General features: G+C 24.7%; 1 protein-coding gene across 1 annotated transcript; it reads right to left on the bottom strand.

The window, feature by feature from the left end:
• Positions 1–11,953: 11,953 nt before the first annotated feature.
• LOC124913405 (transcription factor MYB44-like) lies at positions 11,954–12,772 on the bottom strand. Its single transcript, XM_047453987.1, has one exon. The coding sequence runs from the start codon at positions 12,770–12,772 to the stop codon at positions 11,954–11,956; it is 819 nt and encodes a 272-aa protein (XP_047309943.1).
• Between the last annotated feature and the right edge of the window lie 485 nt (positions 12,773–13,257).

The following is a 13,257-nucleotide window of genomic DNA, read 5'->3' as shown; positions in this document are numbered from 1 at the left end:
GGCGAAAGAGATTTATGCATTGAAATTCGAAAATGCATGCTTGAGCAAAGAGCTGTTAGAAGCTCGAGAGGAGAACGACGAATTGCTTATCAAGTTAGAGGACAATTCAATATTGACCCGAGATCTGCTAGATTCTCAAATGGAGAACGATCAACTAATTATCAAATTAGAGGCGTTGAAAGTAGATAATTCAATCTTGACCGGAGATCTGTTAGATTCTCAAATGAAGAATGATGAGCTGAAGATCAAATTAGAGGCCAAATCCATACCGCCTAACGCTACTTTGCTCGAAGAAATAAAATCTATCGTTGAAATTGCAGCAAACATGAATAATCAGTTGCTCAAAAGGTAAATTCTAAAATTGAAGATTCATATTAATAATTTAGTAATTTGTTTTTTTTTGTGTTTGCAGATAGAGGATATGATTAATATTAAATGATAACATGGAAGAAAGTTGTGAAGAAAGAAGAAATACTTGAAAAAAGAGACCAATCAATCCTTTATTTTTATATGTGATTTCATTTTGAAACATTGTTATTTAATTCTGAAGAATGTTTTAGCATGTACTTTATTCTCCATTTTAATTTGCTATAATTTAATATATTTTAATATTGTTCTACTAATTGTGTGGTAATATTATTATTATTTTATTTGATAATGATATTGTTATGATTTTAATTGATAATTCATACTTTTTTAACCCACCAATCAAAATAAATATTGAACTTTTTAACAAAATACTGACATACTACTAATTTTTTAAATAAATCAATTCCAAACATTGATGAGGTTTTGTTTGTGCAGTTTTTTTAGGGTTATTTGGATTTTCCTCCTTTTTATCGTTATATTTTTATTTAATAACTAATTTATATTAAAAAAATTGATATTATAATAAATTAAGAGATGGATTAATAATTAAAATGATATATTAGATTTATGATAAAAAAAAAACTTAATTAGTTCCTCAAACAAGTCCCAAATATATATTGAGATCAATTATTAATATAGTGAGATATCTACATATTTTTCATTATTCCTCATTTTTATGTATATAGCTACATTATTGGTCTAGACGGTGAGTTTTGTTTATTATTATTAAAAAATATCTCAAATAACATGTTAATGAATAAATGATCATGGAAGTGTTCTCTAATAAAATCTTTTATTTAGCATTCTTCTCTTCTTATTTTTTTTCTTTAGTTCTTTGTTTTTTTTTAATTAATTTTGTTTTTACTCCATTAGAAAGAAATAAAATCCTGATTGTTGTAATTTATTTTAAATGTTTATTTATTTATTTATTTTAATTTAATCCATATAAAAATTATTATTTTTCTTTTAATATATTGTTTTTTAGTCATATCTAATTGATTTTTTTAGAATTGCTATTATTTATTTTTTAAATTTTAAACTAACATATATCTAAATTAAAAATATCAATGAATTATATTACTGTTAATAAACAAAATCAATTAAATTATTCTTATCAAAATTTTTCATTAAAAATTGTCAAATCCAAAATATAGATCCTCCTAACTAATTAGATTTGCTATTTGTTACACTGATCAACTGGATTTGGCAACAGTAGTTTTTATATTACTTTTCTTCTTCTGCCTTTATATCTGTCACCGCCAAACACCACCAAATACAGATAAAAAAAAATTAATGCCTTGTTTGGATTGAATTTTTAAAAAAAAACTTAAAAGGAGAAAATAATAATAATTGGTGATGATTTTAAGGAGGTGATGATTATTTTTTATAAAAAAGACATTGATATATATAAATAAAATAATAAATACTAACTTAAAATAAAGGGTATTTTAATAATTAATAAAATTAATGATGTGATATTTGAGAAGTTATTTATTGAAAAATTGATTTGGGTTGAATGTTTTAAAAAATCCAAAAAAAATTTGTCCTAAAGAAGAAACTTATTAATTATTTATTTAAAATTCTCCAATATTCTATTTTAAAATTCAATTCATTTGATTTTATATTTAATATTATTTATAACTTTATTAAAAAATCACTCTAATAAGCTTTCCCGTTAAAATATTTCTTCATATTCTAACAGAAATGAATGAGCTATATGAAATCATATACTTTTATATAAAATTTTCTAATATTATATTTAATTTCTTAAATATTGGAGGAAGTATAAAGCACACGGGATCCTCTGCTACCAAAATAGAGATGTTCCGGTGTTCCTCCACACAAAATTTAATATTAAAATAAAAATAAAATAAATAAAAAAACTGTATTTACTGATTTACCCTTTCCCTTGTGAGAGAGGAACAGGGGAGCATGAATCTTTAGTAGTAGAGGAACTTTGCTCAGTATAAAGACTTGATGAACATTTCAAATTCTAACATATTGATAATGATACGACGGATGCTTTTTGGTATTCCTTAAGTTAGAAGGTATATATAAACCTACAAATATTCTCAGGAAATTTTGATCTTCTACCCAGATGATTATGCTAAAAATAACTTAATTAGAATAATCTAAAAAAATCAATTAATTTATTAACTAAAATATAAAAATATATATTTTTATAAATTATTAATTTTATTATATATATATCAATACCTTTTAAATTTTTTTTACTAAACAAAATATTTCTATTTACTCAAAATTATCACAAACTATTATTTTTTTTTCACAAATCTAACCAGATTTTTAATTAAGTTTACCAAGGTTTTTTAGTTTTTTTTGGATTTTCCTCATTTCTCTCTCATATATTTTTATATTTTAATTTAATAATTAATTTACATTATAAAAAGAATATGATATTTATTAATAAATAAATAAAGAAAATTAAAATTATGATAAATAAAAACATTAATCAGCTCTCAAACAAGTCATTGGCAGTAACCTGGATTTGTGATTATTACTTATTCTTTTTCTGTATATAGCGAAGTCTGACGATGGACGGTCTTCTTTATTATTATTTACTTTTCTTTCTTACTGAATTTACGTTTGATATAGTTGCTCAGATTGGTTAGAAACGTCCGGTTTGATAATTAGTTTTTATTTGGTTATTTTAATAAAATTTTGAGTTTAAGATTATTTTTGTGAAAAGATTTAAGAGTATTAAAATTTTATATTTATATATCAGATGTCTGTAAATTATTTTTTTATTCAAATTATATATTTTTTAAGTTTTGAAATGATTTAATATAGAGATATTTTTATATATTTTGAAAATTAAATATCTTTAATTTTTAATTTTTAATTTTTTTTTTATTTTATGATTTGATAATATGTCTTAATTTAACTTAGTTGATTTTTCTTTTCTTTTTTATTGAGTTTCATAAAATTCAATATTATAGTTTTTAATTATTTCTTTTACACCTTAAAAGAGCCGAGATCAAACAAGCTCTTAGGCCGGTTGTATACGGACAAGATTTAAAGTAAAGCACAGACTGAAGACTGAAAGAATTTGATAAGATAGTTTGAAAAAGAAGTCATTTCTTCTGTTTGAAGTCTGAACCGTCCTCTCTCTCTTCTTTTCATCCCTTCCTTTCGTCCAATCCATTTCTGTCTTCTTTCTTTTCCTTCGTTTCTTATTCAATCCTTCTTCAAAATTGAATTTGGCTTTAAGATTCATGAACAAACAAGTATCGCTCTCCAATAAGTAAGTTTATTTCGTTTTTTTTCTATAAAGAAGGATGAGGTGAAATTTAGTTATATAAAACATTTTTATTTGATTCTCTTATTTTATTTGTTAGGATTGAGTGAACTCTGCCTTTCAATCCATCAGATATACTCTTAGTCGTCATCTTCATCGACAGTGTTAAAGTAAGTTTATCAAATATGTTTCCTCTTATATTCACCTTAAATTCAATTAACACAAATTTAACACATTTAAAACTTTCTGTCTGAGGTTTTTAAAGTTGATCCTTGATCTTGTTGATTGTTATTATTCCGTCTCATAATTTCTTATCGATTTTATTTATTTAAATCTTTTATCTTTTTTTAATATCAATTCATTTATATTAGAATGCCAAGGTACACTAATTTTAATCCGGGAGTTCCCATTACTCCGGTGGATTGGGAATCCATTAAAGAAAGGACCAAAATGTTTCTACGGCTTTGTGATCTGGAAAAATTAAAGAAAAATTTTAAGGGTAAAAGTCCTACAGCCTTGGTTATAAAAACGTAAGTGAGGGTCTGTGGACTCACTTGTCTGTCTATTACGATATCAAAATCTTGAGAAAGAATCTGTGGAAAGTTTGGATATTTTTGAAAAATAGTAGTAAACTTAGCGGCATGGGTTGGGATCATCAGCGAAATAATATTGTAGCTTCAAAATTTTGGTGGAAAGAAAAGAGCAAGGTAAACACTATTTTTTTTTTCACTTTTATAAAAATTAGTTAGGTTAAAATTATCAATATTGAAATTTGTTTATTATTTTTTTTGTTGAATAGGATCATGACCAACTTATTAAATTTAAGTCAAGTGGTATTGAAAATGAAAACATTTATGAAAGATTATTCGGTAAAAGTATAGCTACTGGTTCAACTGTGTATACTGTTAGAGTCGATACAAATGCTGAAGGTTCTGGTGATTCTGAGAATAGTGCTTTCACTCCAAACGATATTGAACTACCGACGCCGTGTTCAGGAAAGTCTGGAAGTTATAGTGGGAGCAAGCGTAATTGTACAAGTATAAAAGAGAATATGAGATCCAAACGCAAATTAGTTAAAGAACATATTATATATCATCAACATACTCACACCGTACATCGAACCCTACCATTGAAGACCCTCAAAAAAAATTTATTGCAAAGGTTCATAAGTATATGGGATATCCACCTGAATCAAACGAATTGTTGCATGTTGTGTTTGCTACGAGTAGACCACACACGTAAATTTTAATAATGTTATTTTATTTAAGTTTAAATTTTATTTTATTTAAGTTTAAATTTTATTTTATTTGAATTTTATTGTATTTGTTTTCAAACTTTTTCATTTTATTTGAAATTATCTAAATTTGTTTAAATTAAAATGATATTATTCAAGTAGGTAGTTGGTCTGAAACTATGCATTATTTAAATATGTTTTTATTATAATTTTTTATTATATTAAATTTATCTTTTTGGTATTTTTTATAGGAACTAAATGGCGGACACAAATTTAATACCATCAACGTTTTATTCGTGTGTTGAAGAAGCAACTGAAAAGATTGTAGAAGAAATAGATGATATCTATTTGGAAAGAATGAGTCATCGAGCTTATACAAATAGATTTGTATTAGTACAAGAGCTACTGCAAAGTCCAAGTTTATGCTTATTTGAGTTCCGTATGGATTCGGTTGCATTTAATATGTTGGTTAACGAGTTGACTACTAAGTATGGATTAAACAATCAAAATAATGGTCTTTTTCCAGAAGAATCACTCGCAATGTTTTTAAGGCAAGTTGGACAACATGCAACAACTATGTCAAATTAGACGTGGTTCAAATATAGCACCGAGACAATCAATAGACACTTTCATCGTGTCTTAAAGGCATTAGTTCTAATGGCTAACGATCAAATCTTACCGGTGGATCAAAAAATCGTTCATCCAAAATTAAGAGAAGAGAAATACAAATACTTTAAGGTAAAAAAATTTCAAAACTGAACTTTTTAATATTATTATTTAAAATTTATGTTTAACTATCTCTAATAAATTTTTATTATATAGAATTGTATAGGTGCAATAGATGGTACACATATCAAATTGTTTGGGCCCAAAGAAGAAATTATCAAGTATATTGGACGTAAAGGTTATTTGACTCAAAATATATTTGCAGTATGTGACTTTGATATGTGTTTTACGTATGCCTCAGTTGGTTGGGAAGGATCTGCCCATGATGCTGGAATTTTGAAAACCGTTATAAGTGATCCCAATTATCGTTTTCCACATCTTTTGTCAAGTAAGTAATTTAAAGACAATTAAAATATTTTGTACAAATGACAAAAAAAAATTTAATTGTCTTATATTTGTAACTTCATTTGGCAACATATAATTATAGTTTTGTTGCGAAACAAGTTACATATTAGTGTTAATAATATTTACTACAAACTTAGTTGCACTATAAGATAAGATTAGAGTTTTTCAACTTTTATGGTCACTTATTATTTATCTTTTAGTGGAATAAAGATTACAATTATAAAAGTGGATGAAAAAGTTGAAATATATATATATATGGTATCTAAAATATTAACAACATTATTTGTATTATCTCTCTATTAATGTTGCTTTAAAAGTTATAATGATTAGTTGTTATAAAAAGTTGCACCATTTTAATTAAAAAAATATTATTCCCTTAGTGACTTGTTTAACAACAATTTATTTGAAGCATTTAATTTTTTTTTATCAATAATCAATTAATGTAAAAAATGTTACAATATTTCCACTATTTAAAATTTATGTTATAATTTAAGTTACATTTTCTAAAAAAATGTATTAGTTATATTTAAGTCGCAAAAATAAGTTACTAATGGACCATTTTTTTTTGTAGTGACTTAGGTATTCTCACTTTATATTCATGACAAATACACGCATAAGCCATAAACTTAATTTCAAATTATATCACATTATTCTTGCTTATATTAAATAAAATATGACATATACACAATTATTTATTATACAAGTGACCCTAAAAATTCCAACAGTAGCTAGTCTTTTGTGATGTTGAAATTGAAAAACAAAAATGAAGTTTATTTAGGATCATTGAAAGATAAAAACTATGTAATTCTACAATTGTTATTGTCCATTTAACAATATGTGATCAATTGAAAATTTATATAAATAAATTAGTCAATCAATCAACATAATCACTAATTTTTTTAACGTATGAATAAAATTATTTAATGCAATCAATAAAATTATTTAATGTAATCAATTTTATTTTATTTTCATCAATTATATTTGAAAGGTTTCAACATATACATTTGTCATTGTATTGATTGAAAACTTCTCATCTACATTGATATTAATACCCATTTAACTAACTCATTCAATTAAATACTTAAACCAAATATATCAATTTACTTTTATGCAATAAAAGACACTTTACAAATAAGTTAAATTTCACATGGATTAATAAAAAAACTAATAGCAAATAAAAATATCATTTTTTATCTTGTATTATAAAATATTTTAAACTTCACAACTTTAATTTAAGTCAATTAGTTTAAAGAATAAGACTATCACAATATCATATTATATATGATTTATCCATGTATCATAAAAATTCTATATTTTGATATTTATCCAATGTGGACAAATCTATTAACTCGATTTTATTTTTGTGAGTCTCCCACAATCCCCCACATGAATGGAAATTGGATGATTAACCCGGTGAAAGGTTCAACAAGGGGTGACCCTTTAACCTTCCATTATGAAAGTATATAACTTTACTAGAAGTATATAACTTTACTAGCTGATTAGTAGACTCGATATCATTGAAATATTTTTCCATTTGTGTAAATGATTACACACTTTCATATAGAATTCTTCATGATACATGTCAAACTCTCATGGTTGTGTCTATTTTGGTCATGGAACACATGTTTGGTTTTGTGAGAGGGTCTAGAATTGAGCCATGCAATTCCCTCTTTGCTCACAAAGAATCATTAAAAGCGATATGTTTGTCCTCGTCAAAATATATATTTTCTGTTATAGGAGTAATGCTCAATAATAACTTTCCAAGTCAGTACAATTAGATTGTCCCATTGAACTTAGTTTTTGAGATCTCTAGTAAAATTTCAAAATTATCATACTTATTATGATAATACAATAGATATTTATTCATATATGTATATAAATTGCTAGATAATCATACTTATTATGAATAAAATAAATCACAATATTATTAGCTAATATGCATGATATATATACATAATCACTTAGCAAGATAATCAAATAAAATATAACTACAAATATATTTCATGTCTTAATCGAAATCGAAGTACTTACATTGTCATGTTTTGAACAATAATCGACATGAAACAATTATGCATGCTCAAAATCAATCTAAGTAGATTGTTCTCACCGAGACAATTCTTGTGAAGACAATTTCGACTAACATAGTCGTGTCTCTTTAAATGCATGATTAGAATAAGTTCTACCACAAACAACCTTTGTTTACGTCTTTATACAAATTACTTTCATTCTATGTCATGATTAATCAAATAATTTTTTGTAGAAGAAATAAAAATGCTTCAAAATATTAATGACAACATCATTTTTGATAAATTAAATTTCTATATAAGAAATCGGTTCTCTAACTCAACTTTTTTCCTGAAACATCAAAGACAATGATTTTTGACGGCACAAGCTACTAAATATCAAAGCACACGAAACTGTTTTAAGATTGTTAGTAATCTTGTCATTAAATTACAGAAAATATAAAAGTATAATATTACAAATAAATTAAATAAACTACAATATATAAATAAATGAAATCATCAAAATCAAATGTTGATTCGAGGCATGTGTTTAACACATTTCTCTTAAAACAGTTACATCGTTTCCTTCTTGTGCTGAAGTTTAATAAGATGGTTGTATCCTAGGGTACAAAGAATCTAGTAGTGCGTAGGAAAATGATCAACGTACCTGAACTATCATTAGGATCAAAATAGAATTGTGTGAAATCACAATTAAAATGATCAATGGAAAGTTTTTTCTGAAAAACTAAAAAATAGCTAGCTTTGTGATGTTGAAAATGAAAAACAAAAATGAAGTCCATTTAGGATAATCAAAACAAAAAAAAACTATGTAATTTTGAAATTGATATTGTCCATTTAATAATATGTGATCAAATGAGAATTTATATTAAAATAAATTAGTAAATCAACCTAATGACTAATTTCTTTAATATAATAATAATATAATTTAATGTAATCAATTTCATTTAATTGATTATATTGAAAAAGTTTTAACGTATGCATTTATTATTGTATTTGATTAAAAACTTCTCATCTGCATTGATATTAATACCTTATTTAACTTATTTAACTCATTCAATTAAATATTTAATCCAAATATATCAATTTATTTTTATGCAATAAAAATAAAATGCATTTTATTAATAAGTCAAATCTCACTTGGATTAATGAAAAACTAATAGTAAATAAAATTGTCATTTTTTTCTTATATGATAAAATTTTAAACATTACCACTTTAATTTAAGTTATTTTTTTAAATTACAAGACTACCACAATATAATATTATATATGATTTATTCATGTATCATAAAAATGTTATATTTTGCTATTTTTTAACGTGGACAAATTCACTAATTCGATTTTATTTTTGGGACTCACCGATTCAATTTTATTTTTAAATTCTCATTTTCATTCATGTAATGGAAATCATGTACATCATCTAAGTTCCAACCGTTTATTTTAGACTAGAAACCACTCTCATCTTGCTTCATTTTGGGTGTTTGAGTTTTGAAATAAGCCTCATTCTTTGTACGGGTCTTGTCCTAAAAAAAAATAGTTATTTTATTTTTTATGTTTGTATTTTTTTTACTATTATCATGTCGATTATTTATTTTTTCGCAACATTTACTTAATTTCTCATATGTCAAAAATTTGTGTCTACAATGGAGTAATTATCATTGTCAGGTCAATTCTCTTTTTAAACCAAGGATTATGGTCTATAAATCGTTTTTCAAAAATGAGATTTTGTTAAGGAGGAGACGGAAATGACGTGGACAAACGCTTTTAATTTGTTTTATTTTATTTAAATTAATTTAAGATTAAATTTGAAAAAAAATAAATGCGTTAATCTATAATATGATTTGAAAAAATTGAATTTATATTTATAAATAAATTAATAAAAAATGTAAATTTATAATTATGTAAAATATGATAAAAATATAAAATAAATTATTCTGAAAATTGAGTTCATCCTAGGTGGATAAGATGAATTGAACCGGTATTTGCACGTACAGAGAATTTTCATAAAATATTAATATACTTTTTTTTTTTTTTTTTTTTTTTTTACTGTGAGAGTTATATTATATATGATTTGAGAAAACTTAATTTATATATAAACTAATTAATAAAATATAAAATTTTATAATTATGTGAAAATATGATTAAAATATAAAATAATTTATAAAAATATTACAATTATATATATATATTATTATATATAAAGTGTTATATATATATATATATATATATAAATTTTTACAATTATATATATATTAATATTATGAAGTTTCTCTCTCTAATTTTTTTTTTAAGTTTTTAAAACAATTTTTTATATATATTTTTTAGGACTATTTTTGTATTGAAGAGTGATTCGTTTTATTTCATTTATACTGGCATTCTATTTAGCCAATAGTTCTTTTTTTTTTAGAATTTTGTAATTTGATTTTTTTTTTTTTAGAAAATTTATAATTTTAATATTATTCTCAATTATTAGGATGTTTGTTGTTTATATATATATTCTCTAATTCTGTTGGAGATCCTTTTCTATTATTCTCATTCTTAACCAAAAAAAAAAAGTGAAATAATCGAAATATAAGTTGTTTTTTTATAAATAAAAAGTTATTGAATTTCATCTTTTAATGTGGAAGATTTTTACCAGTATCCTCTCAATATTTGTATTATATTGAGATTTATCACTATTTCCTATGCATGTAGATCATTTATTTTCACATGGCTGGATCTTTTTTATGTTGTTAAACAACCCTAGGTCAATTATATTTGAGAAAAATTATTTGAACATTATTTTATTAGTTGTTCAGAAAATTCAAATATTTTGTTGAAAATTTTAGTGTTTAAAATTGTTTATATAATTTTATATTTAAATCATAAATAATTTATTTTAATTTTGTAAATGTTATTTTATATTATATTATTTGCTAATTAATTTTTTTTATGTAAATCCTATTTAAATTTATTTATAATTAATTTCTTATATATACATTAATATAAATTTATATTTTATAAATATTATATATTAAAATATAAATAAGGAAAGTCAATAAATTTTTTTATTTTATTTAAATATGATTAGAGATATAAACTTTTTTATATGATTTCAGAAAATTCCTTTTATAAATTAATCAAAAGAATTTTTTTATCTATTCTATTTTTATTTTTATTATTTAAAATATGATAAAAATATAAAATAATTTATAATTTTTTTATAATTATATATATAATATTTTTTATTATATATAAAGTGTTATATATAATAATGAGAAAAAAAGTTTATTTATATATAAATAGAAATATTATACATTAAGAAATAAATATGGAATATAATATTATTTTTATTGTGGGGAGAAATTTTATTTATATGTTATATATATAATTATGAAAAAAGAGTATATAGATACATTTTACCAATTTTTCTAGTTTAGTTCATTTTATATTATATTTAGTTTGTTGGTTTGAATGGATGTGTTATTTTTTACAATCTCCATCTTAATCTTCTTTCTATACTTGAAACTTCATATTTTTCATTTTGCATGATATTTCCATAGATGTTCAAGAACTAAGATAAATAAGAGTATTCCAAAGGCACACTTATAAAGAACACAATACAATTTTTCTGATTTTCATTATTCAACTCGCGAGTCATTATCGATTTTACACTCTAGATTTTACACTCTAATAAGTTAATATCACTTCTGACTTGTTTCTTTTGAGTATAATCACATACTCATCGAGATTGACAACATTACTTGCACCTCCCATGAAAAAACTTGAACTGCAATCTTATTTCATATATTTATTTTTCAAAAGTAAATTAGCAAGAAAATTCAAGGTACCAAATGAATAACCCAAAATCAAAACAATCACATTAGAAATAAACTATTCAAATAATCAAACGAATCTTCACAATACCATTCCAATCTTTCTTCCTATGTGATCTGTCTCAACATAAAAAAAAAAAAAGCAACAAAAAATCCTCAAATCTCATCATATATTCTGGTGGCTTCATTTCAAACCTGACATGTAAGAATTCACTTCCTTCTTAATAATCTCTTGTATCACTTGAAGCGATTCATCGCTCAATTCCAAAGGCTTCACTTGAACAGTAGAATCAAAATCTTGCTTCTTCTCAGCAGTACCTATCTCAATCTGTTTATTACTATTACAATTTGAGTCAATTCCAGTTCCAGGGAGTGAAAGAGTAAGAGTTGTTGAAGGATCAAAAGCTGTAATTACATTTTCATGTAATTCTGATTTGATCAGTGAAGGAGGCGAGAATATTATGGAATCGTTCATCAGAGGCAAAATGGGTATTACTACTCCTCCAGAATCGCTAATATCCGATCCTGAAGTACTAGTTTCAGAAAAATTCGATTTAATCGCTGCAGTCGTCCTCGTAGTCTCCTGCAGCCTTTTAGTTCGACGATATTCTTCATTTTCTGGAGGAAGAAGAAGAAGAGGGGAGTACTTCCTTTTAAGAGTCGAATTCCAGTGATTCTTAATAGAGTTATCAGTACGTCCTTTGAGAAGTCTGGAGATGGTAGCCCACTTGTTTCCAACACGGCCGTGAGCTTTCAAGATGATATCGTCTTCTTCCTTGGTAAAGGAACGGTGCTCGACATCGGGAGACAGCTGATTGCACCATCGCAACCGACAAGACTTGCCTGATCTCCCTGGAATGGATTCGCTGATTACAGACCAATTCCTAGCGCTGTGTTTTTCCACAACCATCCGTAACAAGTCGTCTTCTTCAGGACTCCATGGTCCCTTCACCTGCTGCTGCGGCGCTCTAATCTGGATATTTGAATTTTCTTGATCCTCCATTAAAAAGGATTGATTAGCTGAGAAAGAGGAGGATAGGGTTTTATAAAAGAAAGAGGGAGGGAGGGGATTAGGGTAACCGACTGAAGCGGTGGTGGTGGTGGACGTTACATTTGATCAGTTTTGAGAAATAACGGTTCTTTTAAGTACTTACACGTGTCAGCAGATTACTCGTTTTTAGATATAACAGATTTGGAGGTTCGTTGCAAACTAACTTTCTCAATTTCTCAAACTAATAATTCATTATATATATATATATTTAAATTTTTATGTTTATAAATATGATTATTTAAATTTTTATATAAATTTAAATTATTAATTTTATAATAATTATCTTACTGTAAAATTATAATAATTTAATATGAGTGATAAGAGGAAGGAAAAGAGGAAAATATCAAAATACACTTAATTCACTCACCAATAATTCCTCATAATTTAATAAAAGGAATGATAGAAGAGAACAATTGAGTTGAGGGAGAAGATGATAA

This window comes from Impatiens glandulifera, chromosome 8, assembly GCF_907164915.1.
Source record: "Impatiens glandulifera chromosome 8, dImpGla2.1, whole genome shotgun sequence".
NCBI lineage: Eukaryota > Viridiplantae > Streptophyta > Magnoliopsida > Ericales > Balsaminaceae > Impatiens > Impatiens glandulifera.
Note: the sequence above shows the minus strand (reverse complement) of the source record. Positions and strands in the feature narration are given on the sequence as shown.

Coding starts and splice junctions, on each gene's coding strand:
- LOC124913405 (XM_047453987.1), bottom strand. CDS start 12,772: ATGGAGGATCAAGAAAATTCAAATATCCAGATTAGAGCGCCGCAGCAG.